General features: G+C 58.8%; 1 protein-coding gene across 1 annotated transcript in view; it reads left to right on the top strand.

Moving 5' to 3' along the window:
* Positions 1-999: 999 nt before the first annotated feature.
* The window catches only part of SEC24D (SEC24 homolog D, COPII coat complex component), a 67523-nt gene continuing 52241 nt past the window's right edge, over positions 1000-16281 (top strand). Inside the window, exons 1-4 of the mRNA XM_084883398.1 lie at positions 1000-1150; positions 2865-3020; positions 12775-12901; positions 15303-15448. Coding sequence (XP_084739524.1) covers positions 2903-3020; positions 12775-12901; positions 15303-15448 — 391 coding nt within the window. The 5' untranslated portion in view covers positions 1000-1150; positions 2865-2902. The remainder of the gene's footprint in view (positions 1151-2864; positions 3021-12774; positions 12902-15302; positions 15449-16281) is intronic.

The raw sequence follows: 16281 nt of genomic DNA, 5'->3' as shown, positions 1-16281 counted from the left end.
CTGTCTCACAGAATACAGTGAGCTAATCACGTGCTGTTAGGTGGAGGCAGGGGGGAAGCCCAGAGCCCATGCAAGCATCTGCGAGGTAGATGGTGACAAAGAGCTGGCGCCTTCCTAGACCCCTGGCCCGAGGCAGGAATTCCACCCCTCTCATGCCCTCGCCCTCCCCTCAGAAACAGCTGTATGAAAGAAGTACCTGGGCCGCCTTTTGGAGAGACCTTCCCTGGCCCGCCCAACCTCGGACCAGCGAGCTTCGCCCGGGAGGGTGCGCAGATTAAAACCTCCTCCTTTTAATCGCCTGGGCTCAGTGTCTTGCTCCTGCGCCTCAAACCTTACGTGCCAGTCCCTGTTATGGGGTGGGGTCAGGGACACCCCTTGAAGGGCCCACAGAAGCCCCGCAGGTCCAGCTCCAGTGAAGCCAGCTCCCCTTACTTTCCAGCGGGACACCCTTTCCTCCCGGCCCCGCTGCGGGCTGCCCGCCACGGCGCAGGCAGACCAGCCCCGTAAGCTGAGTCTCCGGAGGGCGGAGTCGGTGCCTCCGGCAGGGCCTGCAGCCGGCCACGTCACAGACTCGGAAAGGCGAAGTGTGAATGAATGAATGAATGAATGAGCCCGCAGCCTGGAGTGAGAGTGAATGAGCCCCAGCCGCCCTCCCTCCCCGCGGGCTCGCGAGGGACACGCCGCGCTGGCTGAGCACCGGGAGGAAAGCTCTGGCCGGACTGGAGCGCACAAACCGGACAGGAGAGGCGACAGAAGGAAAGAGAGAGGACCGGTGGCCGGAGCCCCGCCCGGCTGGGTGCCAGCCCCGCCCCGCCCCGCCTGACCACGCCCCCAGACCAGGCCCCGCCCCAGATAAGGCCACGCCCACTTCAGGCCCGGCCGCGCTTCCCGCCCAGCCCCCAGACCAGGCCCCGCCCCACCCAGACCAGACCCCGCCCACTCCGGGCCCGGCCGCGCCCTCGCCCCGCCCCGCCCCGCCCCGCCCCCTCGGCGGCTGCGCGTGCGCGCGGGGGCGCGGCGGCGGCGGGACGCGGCCGGAGTTTTGACGTGGCAGTTGCGGGCCGGGCTGAAGTCCGCGCCGCGAGCCCAGGAGCCCCGGAGCGCGGACCGAGCGGAGCGGAGCGGCGGCAGCGCGGGGCGGCGGCGGCAGGTAGCGCGGGGCCGGGGCGCCCCTCCATGCCGGGCGGGCGCAGCGGGCGCGGGGGCGGGCGGCCTGGCGGGGACCCTCCCTCTGGTCCCGGCGCGGCCGCGGGTTCGGGACCCGCTGCGGCGGGGGCGCCTCCCGCCCGCCCTCCAGCCCGGCGCCGCTCTGGTGCGGTCTGCGCCCCCGCCGCCCACACACACCGGGCACCGCCGGCCTGTGGGCTCCGAGCGCCGAGGGTGCACCGCGGGGGCTGCGGGCTCCGGACCGGCCCGGGCCCCGGGGCCGCGCTGTCGGGGGATGCCGGCCGCCCTGCCCGGGGCCTCCGGTGCCGGGAGCCGAGTCCCGGAGCCGAGTCCCGAGCTGAGTCCGGAGCTGACTGGGCTCCTGAGGAAGTTTGACGTGGCGGCCGGTGCGCGACCAGGCGACGGGCGCGAGGGAGCCCGCGGCCGCTGCCACGTCTGCTCGGCGCGGGGAGGGGGGGGCAGGGGACAGGGATGGGCAGGCCTCCGCCCCGGCCTCCCGCCCCTGCCCTCCCTCCCCGCCTCCGGCCGCGGGAGGAACGGGTTTTAGGATGTTTCCACGCGGCTGGTTTAATTCTGGAAGCTTACAGTTTGAGGTGAGAAGGAAGCCGAAGGACGATGCCAGCTCCAGAGTCCAGTGGAGATCAGGGTGGCACCCTCCCCTTTCCTTTAGAAGGCAGGCACCCTGGTGGGCCGGCAGGAGGAAGAGCACCCTGGCCTCTCCGCAGGGAGGGGAGGGGCAGCCCCAGAGGGTCCTCCGCTCGCTCCAGACAGCCCGCGCCGGCCGCCTGGAGGAGCCACCTGTCGCCACCACCCAGAGCCTTCTCCGCCTGTAAAAACTGTGAAGAACACTCCATTCTATCAGATGCCTCTTATTTTGTGAAACCTGGAAAAGTAGGAAAATTCAACAACTTGATGTTGGTTTCCGAGTAGAATCAAGAGGGATATTGTGTGTTTGCGACTCTGTGTGTGTGTGTGTGTGTGTGTGTGTGTGTCTGTGTGTGTGGTGCCTGCCTAAATTCACAGGAAATTGCACTTTTTCCTCAGTTCCTGAAATGCATGTGCATATGTTCCTAGAGGTGTGACATCAAACCAGAGAGTCTGTCATCTTCACCCGAGAAACCACTGACACTCTCAGGTGGTTGTGGGCTGCCACCTGGCTTGGTCCGCGTATGACTCATAAGTCCACGATCGACTTCTTTATCTCACGCTGTGTTCGTTGGACTATTGATTGCTCCCTGTCCTGCCTGCCTGGTTGCAGTTACTAATGAGGATGGCACTAAAAGCACAGCGATAGGACATCTGGTTTCAGAGTGCGGGCAGTCGTGCTGGTCGGTCAGCTGACTGGCACCGGTTCTGGCCCGCGGTGTGCTCTGTGCTGACCTGGCCCCGGAACCAAGGCCCAGAACTAGCAGGTGCACCCACCAGGCTGTGGGTGAAACATTTGGCCTTCCGGTGAGAAGGCGGTGGGCAGCTGTTAGGGTTCATGCCTGGGCGTTTGCCCGGGACTTCGGAGGTGAGCTCTGAGCTCTGTGGAGCAGTGGTTAGAGCTCTCGGGGAGAATGGGGTGCGATGGTGTCCAGGCTGTCTGCTGTGCCCGGTGCCTGCCCCTCCCTGCCAACCAGAGAACGCTAACTGCTTCCCTGTCATAGCATCGGGCGGGCGCTGGGCCCCTCGGTGACAGTTTCCCTCTGTTGCAGGTTCGGTGTGGAGCTGCCTCCTGGACGGTCTTTTCACGATGAGTCAGCAAGGCTATGTGGCGACGCCCCCCTACTCCCAGTCGCAGTCTGCGATGGGCCTCTCCCCCCCGCTCTACGGCCACTACGGGGACCCCTCGCACGCAGGGGCTCCGCCAGGTAAAGGCACGGGCCTGCCCGCCCGGGGTGCGCGGTCCCCTCCGGCTCAGAGAGCGGCCGGGGGGTCTGGGGCCATCGTGGGAGCAGTGCTTGAGATTTAGGGTCACCTGTCACCGGGGAAAGGCTCGGAAGGAGCCTGCGTGCTCAGCGTGGCTGCTGTGTGGAATACAGCGAGTGTGGCTTCTAAGTTCACATGGAAACAGAAGCTGCCTGAGTGTTAATTTCAGACTTGCTCTTACTTTTGATCAGTGCTGTGGTGTTATTGGAAACACTCAATAAAAAACGGTATCTGTATCCATAGGCTAAAGTGGGTTTGGCAATAATATTCTAAAATCAGTTTTGATTTTGGGAAAGTGTCATTAGATCTGCACATGAAGATTGCTCATGATAACAACACGGGAAACGTGGCCTTGAGATGATTATTGAACAATATCGGTTGCTTCGGAATGTGAGACCCAGCAGGGAATCTTGGCTTTAGGGGCAAAAGTGGGGCGAAAGGAGTAACAGATGGGACTCCCACAGCTCTGGTGCCAGTTAACACGTGAGCCCCCTTTATCAGGGGCTGCTGTGAGAGCAGGTTCCAGTCAGGAGCGAGGCGAGCACTAGCCTGTCTCAGGCTGATGGGCCCACGTTGCTTGGGAATGTCTGTGTCAGACAGCTCTCTCAGCTGCGGAGAGGATGCTGAGCAGTTCATGTGGAGCGTTCGGTAGGAGGGGCTGTGCTTGTGTTCAGCAGTGAGCCCCTGGGGCTCAGAGGCCTGGCTCAGGCGTGCAGGGCCCAGGGTTAGCGGGGGCGGGGTGCGGGTGGCGGGGGCGGGGTGCGGGTGGCGGGGGCGGGGTGCGGGTGGCGGGGGCGGGGTGCGGGTGGCGGGGGCGGGGTGCGGGTGGCGGGGGCGGGGTGCGGGTGGCGGGGGCGGGGTGCGGGTGGCGGGGTGCGGGTGGCGGGGGCGGAGTGCGGGTGGCGGGGGCGGGGTGCGGGTGGCGGGGGCGGGGTGCGGGTGGCGGGGGCGGGGTGCGGGTGGCGGGGGCGGGGTGCGGGTGGCGGGGGCGGGGTGCGGGTGGCGGGGGCGGGGTGCGGGTGGCGGGGGCGGGGTGTGGGTGGCGGGGGCGGGGTGCGGGTGGCGGGGGTGGAGTGTGTTTTTCTCTGTCCGGCTGTTCGTTTCCCTCAGGCTTAGGCATCAGGATAATTACCTAAGTTACTCTTTTTGGTGCCCACTGAGAATCAGAAACGTCCTGTGCGTTATCCTCTCTAATGCCCCTGCAGAGCCAAGAGGTAGGTGATCAGCTCGTTCGCGGTTAAGAGAGCGGCGCGTCCGGTGTACTGAGGCTAGTCCGCGGTCAGCAGCGGGCGGTGTGGCCAGGCTCACACCAGGGGCACACTCAGCATTGCCCACCCTCTCCTCTCCCCGCAGCCGTTTCCAAGTGCTCCTCGCTCAGGGACTCTCACCCTGCCTCAGCCCCGTGGCTCCGCCTCCTCCCCACTCTGTAGCCGGGGCCTCATCCACGGTCCCTCCTCCCACCAGGCCATCCGGGCCTCCGGTTCCGGGACACGGCAGGCGCCGTCCTGTCCACTGTGACTCTGTTTATCACGTTTGTCCTCACAGCCTCGCCTGGTGTCCGTGACCTGTCTGTCCTTTGTGACTCTTGGTGGCTTTCTGGCCACGTCTTTCTGAGGAGCCCCTTCTGCGTGGCTGTTACAGCTGCTGCTTCTCCTTCCTGTTCCAGCCCCCCTTTCCTCTGCGGTGGGTCCCCGCACTGCCTTGTCCGTGTGAGGAGCTGTCCTCAGCTCCGTCCTCACTCCCAGGTCTCCTGTGCTCCGCACCGCCTCAGGGGCTCGCTGATGGCCGGCACATCACACCCATCGTGGCCAAACCGTCCACGGTTTGTTGTTACAAAAGCCACGTTCTCCAGCCCGTGGGTCCCCGGAGTCTGCTGAAAATTGTCAGCATCTTTCCACCTGCTTCCTCCTCTCTGTCCTCCTGCTGCTCACTTGGCCACTAAAATGGCCTCACAGCCCCACTCTCCCGCTCTGCCATCCCAGGCCCGGCCTGGCCGCAGGCTTCATTCCAGACCCATTCCGACTCCGTGGGCTTCGAACCTTCTGGCTTCCCATTCCCCTGCGTGAGCTCCCGGCCTTCATCCCCGTTTTCTCTCCAGCTCCCCCGGCCCCCCCACACCGCACCGCACTGCAGTGGCCGGGCGCTGCCACCGGGAGGCCGGTTCGCACTGGCCCTGACTTGCACCCCCTCTCCCGGAAGCCAGTCCAGGCCCCCCTCATCCCAGCAGGGTCTCCCCGCGCCCTCCTTCAGCCGGTTCCGTGGGTGCTTGCAGGTGTTTCTGCCACGGCCCTTCCTTCGGCTTAGGATCCGCTGCCACTCCCGTTCCTGCCGCCTGTGCCTGCCGTTCGGGGCGGCGGTGACAGAGCCTGGCGCGGGGAGCGCGCTCGGTGCCGGCCGGTCAGGGAGCGGTGAGTGGCCAGCGGTGCGCTCATCAGCCAGCACTCTCCAACATGTGTCGTCTCTGTGCCGCCTCCTTCCTGCTTCCCGCTCTCCTCACTCAGTCCTCGGGGCACCGAGTGCAGACCCTGCCCACACCCGTAGGAGAACTCGGCACTGAACTGGCCTCGCCCCTCTGGGTGCTCTGTCTCCGGCCGCACGTGCCTTCTCTCCTGGTCTCTGGGGGTGCCGTTGGCTTTCCGGCCCACCAGGCAGGCGGTGGTGGCTCCTCGGAGCATCTCTCCCGCAGGTCTGGAGTGCCACCTTGGTGTGCTTTCTCGCACACGTGCTCCTGCCTGTGCTCCCGCCTGTGCCCGGAATGCCGGTGCTCGGCACCCGGGGCACAGGCTTGCTGGGCGCACAGGGGGCTGGGCGATGTTGCCATGAAGACACACACCTGCCCTCGCCTGTCCGCTTACGGGTGGATGGGCGTTCGGGGTGGACAGCGACCGCGCAGGGAGCACTGCTACGCGGCAGGCGGGGAGGGCACAAGGCAGGGCACCCAACCAAGACTTAGGGCTGAAGGGAACCTGGAGGGAATGTTCTGGAAGATGAGAGTTGGCCGGTGGGGAGGCTTGTGGGTGGCACGTTGCAGGAGTAGCGGAGGGGTGGCGGTGGCGGTGGAAGTGGCATCTGAAGACTCCTAGGCGGTCTATGGTAAGGGCAGGGGGACTGGGAGCATTCTAAGCTGACCGGTCAGGTCCTGTGTGCGTGTCAGGAAGAGTCGCTCTGCACGAGTGGAGGAGGAGGAGGAGGAGGAGGAGGAGGAGGAGGAGGCGGCGGAGGCTAGGGCGCCACTTTGAGGAGCGGCTCTCACACCCTCGGGGTTGGGGCCCAGCTCTTTGCCGTAGGAGGTGGCGCTGTGGAGGCCGTTCACAGCATCCTGAGCCTGCCCCTCTGACCTGGTGCTCGCCCGCCACTGTGGCACCAAACTCCGGACTTGTCTCCCGTGCCACCTGGTTGGGGACCACTGGTCTGGCCACTGAGAGGCAGATGTGGGCGTCTGGGTGGCGGGGCTGGCGGGGAGGCCAGGGAAAGGGCGGGCTCCGGCAGGGACCGCGCAGGCTGGGAGCGGCGGTCACGCCGAGTCTGAATCGCCCGCACGGGGCTTCTCTTTGTCTGGAGACACGTTTCCCGCGGCCGTTCCTAACTTTGGCTTCAGTTTGTCAGATCCAGGGCCACATCCAAGGCATGTGTCTCTGTGATATTTTGGTTGGGTTTCTTTGCTGATAACAAACCACTCTCACAGAAGGGATTTGTTAACTGGCATTAGGACGCTTAGAGAATATTAGAGGGAGCCAGAGAGCCAGGCCAGACACCCCCACCCGGCTAGTCCCTCAGAGCCACTGCCTCTCCCCAGAACCGCACCCCTGCCTGGCCAGGGCCCCCAGCAGCCACTGCCTCTCCCCAGAACCGCACCCCTGCCTGGCCAGGGCCCCCAGCAGCCACTGACTCTCCCCAGAACTGCACCCCTGCCTGGCAGGGCCCCCAGCAGCCATCCCCAGAACCGCACCCCTGCCTGGCAGGGCCCCACTGACTCTCCCCAGAACTGCACCGCTGCCTGGCCAGGGCCCCTCGCTGGCGGCTTTGCTGAGGTTGGAACCCCTAGCAGCGGTTTGCAGGGTCTAGGAAATGGAGACTCTCCCGCTCAGGACCATCCGGAGAGGCCAGCGGGGAGGAAGTGGAGTCGGCAGGGGTGCCGGGCTGCCATACTGCCTCTATATGGAAGGCGGTTCGCGGTTTTGATATTTCCTTTTGGCACAAGCATCTGTAGTTCTTTCCCATGGTTTGGTTTTCCTTTCCTTTTAAAATCCTCACACCGCTCTCTAAAGAACCTGATTTCTCTTCATCTCAATCACTGGCCAGGGACTGGGTCTTTGTAGATAACGCGGATCCTCCCTCCCTTTGCCCCGGATAAAGTCCAGATGGCAGGCAGGACTTTGCAGTCTGACCCAGCCAACAAGACAGCCTCTGCTCGGCTCTTCCGTCTGCACGGGAGCCCCTCGGTCCCATGTCCGTGCTCTCCGCCTCTGCCCAGCTCTCCTCCCTGGCATCCCCTCTGCCCCCACCCTGAGAAGACCTCGGTCCTTCCTCTGACCCTTCCGGCCTGTGTGGGTGTGGGCGGCTCTGCCAGCTCAGTCCTCAGGCACAGTGTGAGCCTGCTGTGGAGGCCATTTCTAAAATAAAGGGGAACGAGCGTCTTAGTAAGATTGGGGTACAGCACAGGCCGCTTTCGGGGAGAGAACTGTTTTTATTTTTTATTGTTGATGACATCACATATATCTCTCACTTACTCTCCCTGCCCCCTTTACACCCCTCCACTCCCCTCTCCCTCCCTTTAGGTCTTCGCTAACCTACTGGCCCTGTCCATATTCGTGTTAAAAAAAAACACAGAAAAATGTATACACACACTACAACCCAGAGGTAAGGTAGAGATAAGAGCATCAATGATGAGAGTCAGTGACCACCTAACGGTGCAGAGTTGTGCATTTGCTTCTTCTTCCTTTAACCAGCGCCATGGGGAGCCTTCAGGAACAAGGCCACCAAAAACCGTGGTTTCCTTCCCCCCCAAAAATGGGAGAGAGATGCCTACCAACCTTGTACCGCATCCCTTAGATATAAACAACTTCTATTACACTGACAGTGGCTAGTTTCAGTATTTGAATAAAAATTTCCAGCTTATCCTGTATATAGCAGTCTCATTGTCAGAACATATAAGTGGAAGAAAATTTTAAGTTACTCCTCTTTCTTCTTGAATATCATTCTCTCCCCCTCCTTCTCCTCCCCATCTAGCATTATTTACATATATGCAAATTTACTGTGGAGTTCCACTAGAACAAGTTGTTCTTAAAATCTTGTCTAGGAAATATTCTTTTTTGCATACATATACATTTTGTCGGTGGGGCTAGCGGATTCAGGCTGGGGGTGCCCGGACTCTAGGGTGGGATGCATGGGCTCAGGCCTGTGAGTCCAGGAGGAAGGTGGCAAGGCCTGGCATCTTGTTTTGGTTTTTGTTATGACTTCGTTTTTAGAAACAAAAGTTGATTAACATGCACAGCACATCCACACAGGAGCACCCCAACATGAGTAACTCCGAGAACTGGTTTTGATTCTCGGACACGTGTGTGAGGGGTGCTGGTGAAATTTCTACTTCCTTGCTTATTTAAGACATGAGACTATCTTTGGTTTCTTGTAATCATGTAATTAGTTACTATTTTAGTGTCGTGAATTTTCTGCTTCTGTCCAAAAGAGTGTTTAAAATGAAAATGCAAGTGTCTCAGACTGCTGGACCTCAGAGGGAAGGTAGGGAGGGTGGGGATAAAAGGGAGAGATCAACCAAAGGACTTGTGTGCATACATATGAGACTAGCCTGGTCAAGGACAGTGGGGCTTGGGGGCTGGACGCATGAGTAGGGAGGGGTGGGGGATTGGAATGAGGGGTTGAGGACAAATATGTGATACCTTAATCGATAAATTAAAAAAATGCAAGTGTGCATATGTGTTGTTAGAATATAAATTCTTGAGAAAAGGAGGGTAGGGCATGGCCAGGGGAGAGGCCTTGGGACTTGCTGGGGGTTACCTTGTACGCAGGCCTTGTTCCAGATGCCCTCAGAGCTGCCCTCAGAGGGGGCAGTGTCGCCCTGGTGGTGGTGGGGCCAGGCTTTGAGGGATACGGTGTCTGCTCAGGGCCTCCGCTGGTCAGTGCTGGCGAGCTCAGACTTCCGTGCCTGTAAGCCTCTTGTCCTTCTCGTGAGCTGGGTTTGGGGCTTAGAACTTCATATCACAATGTATGTTGTTATAAGAATCATGTACTTGGTTTTACTCTCGGTAGATGAAAAACTGCTAAATAAAACGGACTGTAAAGTTATAGGAGCTTTCTCTTCAGCCTGAGGAATCCCGTTTCCGGGGAGAAACTCGTGAACGTGCGGGTGTTGTTTGGGAACGCCGCCCCTCCCCGCCGTGTTTCCTTCGAGGTCACCAGCAGCGGAACGCGAGCGCACGGATGTGCTTTGCCAGAAACTCTTCCTGGGGCTGCGGGGTCTGGGACTAACTTCCTAGAGGGACACGGAGGAAGGAGATGCTGCGTGTGCAGCCCCGTTTTGAGGGCATTGGCGGGCAGGACCACTGGGAGGCCGCTGAGGGCGTGTCGCAGGGCGGGCGGGCCCTCAGGAGCTGAGCCGGCTGCGGCCAAAACCAGCAGGCGGAGTGGGGAGCGCAGACGTGCATCTTCTCTTCCGGTCCTTTCAGAACGCAGGGGGCGGTGCGGGGTGTCCCAGGTGCTCTAGAGTGAGAGGGCAAACAGTCCTCAAAGACAGTTCTTGTGCAGCCACTGTCTGCTAGCCAGCCCCGCTTCCCTCCTGTGCCAGCTCTTCCGAGAAGAAGAGAGGCAAGTGTCTGAGGACAGGTCAAAGAGAAACCTTTAAAGACCGCATGAGGAAGAGTGGCTTGTAAATAAAAATCAGTCCCCGTCCCAGCACCTAGCGTCATATGTGAGTACTGAGGCCCCAGCACCTAGCATCATATGTGAGTACTGAGGCCCCAGCACCTAGCATCATATGTGAGTACTAAGGCCCTAGCATCTAGCATCATATGTGAGTACTGAGGCCCCAGCACCTAGCATCATATGTGAGTACTGGGCCCCAGCACCTAGCATCATATGTGAGTACTGAGGCCCCAGCACCTAGCGTCATATGTGAGTGACTGGGCCCTGAGCACCTAGTGTCATATGTGAGTGACTGGGCCCTGAGCAGCCGGCCCTCGGCAGTTGCCACCAGGTGTGGGGTCCGGAGTGACGCTGGGGCCGCAGGCTGTGCTCCCCGCCTTTCTCCTGCTGTAGCTGACACATGAGCTGGATTTGGGGTTAGAACTCCTGGCCTCCTGGGCTCTCTGCACATGGGATCAGGATGTTTCAGGCTTGCACTGTTTTTGTCAGACTGACATTTTTTTTTAAATAAATCTTGATTGTTCATATTATTACAAATGTTCCTCATTTCCGCCCCCTCCATTGTTCCCCTCCACCAGGTTCCCACCCCACCCTCTGCCCTTTCCCCAACCCCCATTGTCCTCATCCATAGGTGCACAGTTTATGTTCAGTCTCTTCCCACATCCCCCACTCCTTTTCCCCCGAGAATCGTCAGTTCACTCCCCTTCCAAACCTCTGATTCTATTATATTCACCAGTTAATATTCTTCATCAGATTTTTATTCTCTTGGTTTTTAGATTCACTTGTTGATAGTTATGTATTTGTTGTTCATAATTTTTATCTTTATTTTCTTCCTCTTCCTCTTCCTAAAGAACCCCCTTCAGCAATTTATATAATTCTGGTTTGGCTGTGATGAACTCCTTTAGTTTTTTTTATTAGTGAAGCTCTTTATCTGGCCTTCAATTCTGAGTGATAGCTTTGCTGGGTAGAGTATTTTTGGCTGTAGGTCCTTGAATATTTCTTGCCATTCCCATCTGGCCTGCATGGTTTCTGTTGAGAAACAGCTGACAATCGTATGGGTGCTCCTTTATAGGTAACTACCCGTTTCTCTCTTGCTGCTTTTAATATTCTCTCTTTGTCTTTTGCTCTTGGAATTTTAATTATGATGTGTCTTGGTGTGGTCCTCTTTGGATTCCTTTTGTTTGGAGTTCTGTGGGCTTCCTGGACTAGTAGGTCTAATTCTTTCACCAGGTGGGGGAAGTTTTCTGTCACTATTTCTTTCAGTATGTTTTCAATATCTTGCTCTCTCTCTTCTTCTGGGACACCCATATTCTGATGTTGGTTTGCTTGAAGTTGTCCCAGAGGTTTCTTACATTATCTTCAACTTTCTGGATTCTCTTGTCTTCTTGCTTCTGCGGAGGAGTTGTCTTCTGGCTCTTTATGTTCCAAATCTTTGACTTGATTCTTGCAATCTTCCATTCTGCTTTTAGGGCTCTGTATAATATTTTTTATTTCAAACAATGTATTCTTTATTTCTTGTTGATCCCTTATTATTTTAGTTGATCCCTTTTCATATCCTCATAGGTCTTGTTTATCTTATCGGCCTTTTCTAGGAAATTCTTGAAAAACCTTATAAGTGTGGTTTTGAACTCTATATCCAGTCGCTTTTTGTCCTCCATTTCTTTTGTTTGTGATCTGTTTCCTTGTCTCTGCATTTTCGCAGCTTCCCTGAGTTGGTAGCCTTAAAAGTCTCTGTGCTCAGCTTGGATGGGGCGGAGTTTCAGGGTGGAGCCTACAGCCTTGGCTTCCGTCAGCCCCGTCCTATGAGGCTCCTGAGTCTCAGAATTCCTCAGTGTCCTTCAGTACTCGCTGCAAGCACCTCTGAAAGAAAGGTGCCCTCGAGTTTCGCCCACTACCAAACAGTCTAGGCTCTTATCCAATGAGCCTGGAACTGGGGTTCAGTTCAGTTGGAAGTGGAGTTGGAAGTGGGCTTCAGAGCAGTCTGGAGCTTTTGTCTCCTTTCCGCTAGGGCAATCCAGTGGCACAGTCAACTGTCCGTCCTCTGTTCGAAATGTACGCACCTCCAGAACTTTCTTTCACTGCTCCCCTGGGTTTCCGCCTTACAGCCCAGGCTCCCTCTGTACGAGCCTGGGTCCCCAGGGTTTGACCTAGAACTGGGGTTCAGTGCTGTCGTATCTGGGATTCAGCACAGTCCGGAGCTATTATCTCCTTTCCGCTAAGGAACACCAGCCAGGCACTCAGCCTCCCCCTCCTCTCCAGCTCTGTCCTCTCCTCGCGTGCAACATGTCTCCGTACCTTAGGCTTTTACAGCTCCTCTGCTTTTCCTTCTGGTTTTCTCTTTCCTTCTTGTTGTAGAATTTCCAATCAGTCGACTTTCCTGTAGTTTTGGATAATGTCCATTTTGTATTTTAGTGAAATTGTTGTGTGAGGCTGCGGTTAGGTGTTTACCAATGCCGCCATCTTGGATTCTCTGATATTTGTTTCTTTCCTTCAGACTGACTTCCTTATGACCAGTCGGCACCTCCCCATGCTAGAGCTGTGTGTGAAAGGCAGTGGTCGGTGAGGGCACCGCCATCAGACGCAGAAAGGAAGCATGTTCACACTGCACAGGCACCAACGTCGGTGCTGCGTCAGTGCCTGTGCAGTGTGAACACGCTTCCTTTCTGCTCTGCTCTCTGTCACGGCCACGGTCAAGTGACACTGATGGGCCCGGATGGTTCAGACACTGGTCCTAAGGCGCTCCTTCCCTCCCACCGAGGTCTTTGCGTCCGGGCTCTGCACGACCAGCCTCCTCTGAATCCATGCCTTCCCTTGCAGGTGCGATGAAGCCAGCAGGGCCCATGGGGGCTGCACCTGGGGGGGTGCTGCCTCCGGGCCCCCCGCCGCCTGGACCACATCAGTTTGGCCAGAACGGAGCTCATGCCCAGGGCCGTCCTCCCCAGAGGTGAGTGGGACGGATTCCAGCCCTCGTTTGTCTAGTGCACGGACACTGGCTCAGGTCCCTCCACACCCACGTGTTTGTCCACGGAGCGTCTGACCTCCCCGTCTGGCCTCATCCTCAAGCACCTATGGCCGAGCGCCCCAGCACACAGGCTCTTAGGAAGTCAGGAGGGACAGCTCAGCACTGGTGTGGCGGGAGCCCTCCCGGTGCCGCCCAAGCCTGGAGCTGCAGCCTGGTGCGGTCTGCGGGAAGGAGCTCAGAGCAGACCCAGCCTGTGAGAGACACTTCCTGGGTAAATCGCGGAGGGCGGGGAAGCAGGTCCTGGAAGAACGGGCTGAGGAAGCGAGCTGTGGAGTAAAGGAAGGGCCTGGGAGCGGGGGAGTGATGAGCTAAGGGTCTTCGCCTGGGTGTTGGGAGTGGGGGGAGGGAGAGGCAGGGGGCCCTCTGTCCTAGGGATTGTAGGGGAGGTCCCAGGAGAAAGTGTGCTTAGAATATTCAGCAGCTTTTAGGGTGTGGTCTCCACTGATTGACTGGCAGCACCAGGTTAGGAGTCATTGTCCCCTGCAGCTGGCCCTGAGGTCAGCATGGCTGGTTTTATTGCTCTTCTGGGCCTGGAGCTGACACACAACTGAGGCCTCGATGTTGTCTCCAAGGAGGAAAGGTCAGGGGGTCCAAACCAATGAGCAGCAACATGCTCGGAAGGAAAGGTCACCCTGGGGGTGGGGGTGGCAGGGGCGGGGTCTCACCCACCATTGCTTCTCCGTTGCTAGGCTCTGGGGCTTTCCATCCTGGTGGCCTTACCTGCCCAAGGTCCTTGCTTGACTGGTCTCACTGCCTGCAGCATCGGTACATACTAGAAATATATAAAAGTTACTGTGTTTGTACCAGGCTTTTCACTGTTTGGTTTTAGGCATCTTATTTCAGAGTTTTGTATTAATCTCTCATTTCTCAGATGTCAATGGCCCATATTCCCAATGCAATTTTAAACCCCCTCATCTCTCAATTTTTTCACGGAACTGAGCACAGTGCCTGCAGGGACTTGATAAATATTTAAAAACAAATCAGAGGCAGCCCAGGGAGAGAGTGGATTTGCCGTCCGGTGAGGGTCCTTGATGGGCTGGCGGGAGTGAGAGCAGCCCAGGAGGGAGCCCAGGCCATGTTTATCGTAAGGAAGGAAGGGCCCTGGGAGGTGGTGCTCCCAGCCTGCACCCTCCGGACTGTCCCTGGGAGGGACCGTCACCCGCCCGCTGGAGCCCTGCTGTGTGTCCACGGAGATGTGGAGAAGCTGTGCCCAGGAGCACTGTTTGCGTGGGAACTTCTCCAAGGATCACCCGAGGCTGCTGTCTCCCAGCTTCCTTCCCCGGGGGGTCAGGCTGCGAGGTCGGGACCCCAGTGTGAATCTGGCCCCGTAAAGAGCCCCGGTCCTGCAGCCGGTGAATCTCCTGCCCGGCGCTGGCTCTGGTTTGTCCTGACCCTCTGCACGGAGGGGCGGCTGTGAGAGGAGGAGCGGGCAGATGCAGGGAACGGGCGGCTGAGCAGTTTGCATGTGACAGGTCTGGGGAGAGTCAGAGGGCAGACCCAGCCGCTCTTCTGGGTGAAGCCTAGCGCTGTGGTGCTGGTGCTGCTCCCTGTGCCTGTCCTGCTTGTGACTGTGGAAATGGGGTCACAGCGGGACAGGGGAGCGGAGGGGGCAGACATGGCAGTCCGCTCTGTGAACTGCCGGCATCGCAGGTGTTTTAGGGAAGAAATGTAAAAGCTGAGCAGTGCTTTGAAGCGCAGGGAAGGTGTGGTCTCCGGTGTCAGCTTTGGTTCTGTCCATCTGTCCTGATGAGGCTCCTTGGCTCCGTGAGCCGCGGCCGTCCCCTGCTGTGGGTGGCACTCAGCGGGCTCTGGCTCCAGGTCCGGTGAGCTCGCTCTCCCGGCTCAGGCACGGCTGACCGGAGCAGGCACCACCCTGAGCCTTGGATCCTCATCCCCCTGGACCTCAGGTGGTGTGAGGGTGGCTGAGCCATGGAGGGGCACCGGGCTCTGAACCGGCCAGTCCACATCCACGGGAGACCGCTGCCTCTGTGGCCCCGCTCTGACAGCTGCATCTAGGATGCCAGCCAGCACCGCAGGCCGTGCCCCCTCCTCCACATTCCCCTGCTCCCGTGGGCTGTGACTGAAGGTCAGGGCGGGGTGAAACACGCAGAGGCCAGGGGAGTCCCATGTGCAGGCTCAGCCCTGGGGCTGCCAGGACGCTGCTGCGTGACTCACCCTGAGCTCAGCTCCGGAACATGGAAGACAGGTGGACATGTCCTTTCCCTGGTGCCCAGAGAGGCGCACTTAATTTTACGAGTTATTGGTGTTCGTGTATGTCATGTGCCTATGGAACTCTATGGTCTAACATCCTCTTCTCTCTCAGATTCCCAGGCCCTCCTCCTGCCAACAGCGCGGCATCCTCCTATGCCCCCTATCCACCCGCGACACAGTCATCGTATCCCAGTGCCATGCCCACTGCATCTGTCTCCCAGCTGGGCAGCCAGCTCGACACCATGCACATCAGCTACGGTAACGTGCCCCTGTCTGTGCCCGGCCGCCCGCGTCAGGAGAGCGTGAACGCGAAAGGTTCTCTCTTCCAAATGCTCTGGCCCTGGCGCAGCGCGCCCACGTGGTGTTCGGACGTTTTGACTTAGCTCATCTGTACTGTGAATGGCTGTAATTAACTGCCCCTGACCGTGCTGCCAGTCATTCACGGTAATTGAAGGACCCTAAGGTACCTTACGTTCAGTACACGACAGAAAACACAAAACGCTGCGGTCACAGTAAGCCTGAGGACACGACCTTCCTCTGGGAAGCGCGAGGGCAGCTTAGCCTCTGTGTGTACGGGCCTCGGTGAGCAGTGCTCCACCGCACGGGGTCGGGCAGGCCCCGGTGCCGGGCAGCAGAGCAGGGAAGGACGGGCAGGCAGGCCTGTGCTGATCGCCCCGCGGTGCTGGGTGCTCGGGCCAGGGGCTGCTGCCTGACAGCAGCACAGCCAGCCCTGCATCTTCCGAAGAACGTTTCCATCACTGAGAGTGAGTGTCAGAAGCATCAGTGGGAAAACCCTCAGATATTCCTTATCTCTCACTGATTCCAACTGGGTCCGTCTCTATCTCTGTGAAGCACCCACGCTCACACTCAGGAAGGGAAATAGTCCAGTGTGATTGGAGGGCGTGTCAGCGCCCCTGGTTCTGAACCGGCTGGATCGGGAACAGCTCAGGGTGCAAACACGGACTGGCTGTGTGGCGACCTCACTGACGCCTGTTGCGTAACCACTGCTCGTGTGTCCGTCTCCTGTGTGGCTGTCGATTTTGTCCTGGATGCCATTCCCTAGTTAAGGCGTATGTCAAACAAAGTCAGTG

This window comes from Pipistrellus hanaki, assembly GCF_964339955.1.
Source record: "Pipistrellus hanaki genome assembly, chromosome: 5".
NCBI lineage: Eukaryota > Metazoa > Chordata > Mammalia > Chiroptera > Vespertilionidae > Pipistrellus > Pipistrellus hanaki.
Note: the sequence above shows the minus strand (reverse complement) of the source record. Positions and strands in the feature narration are given on the sequence as shown.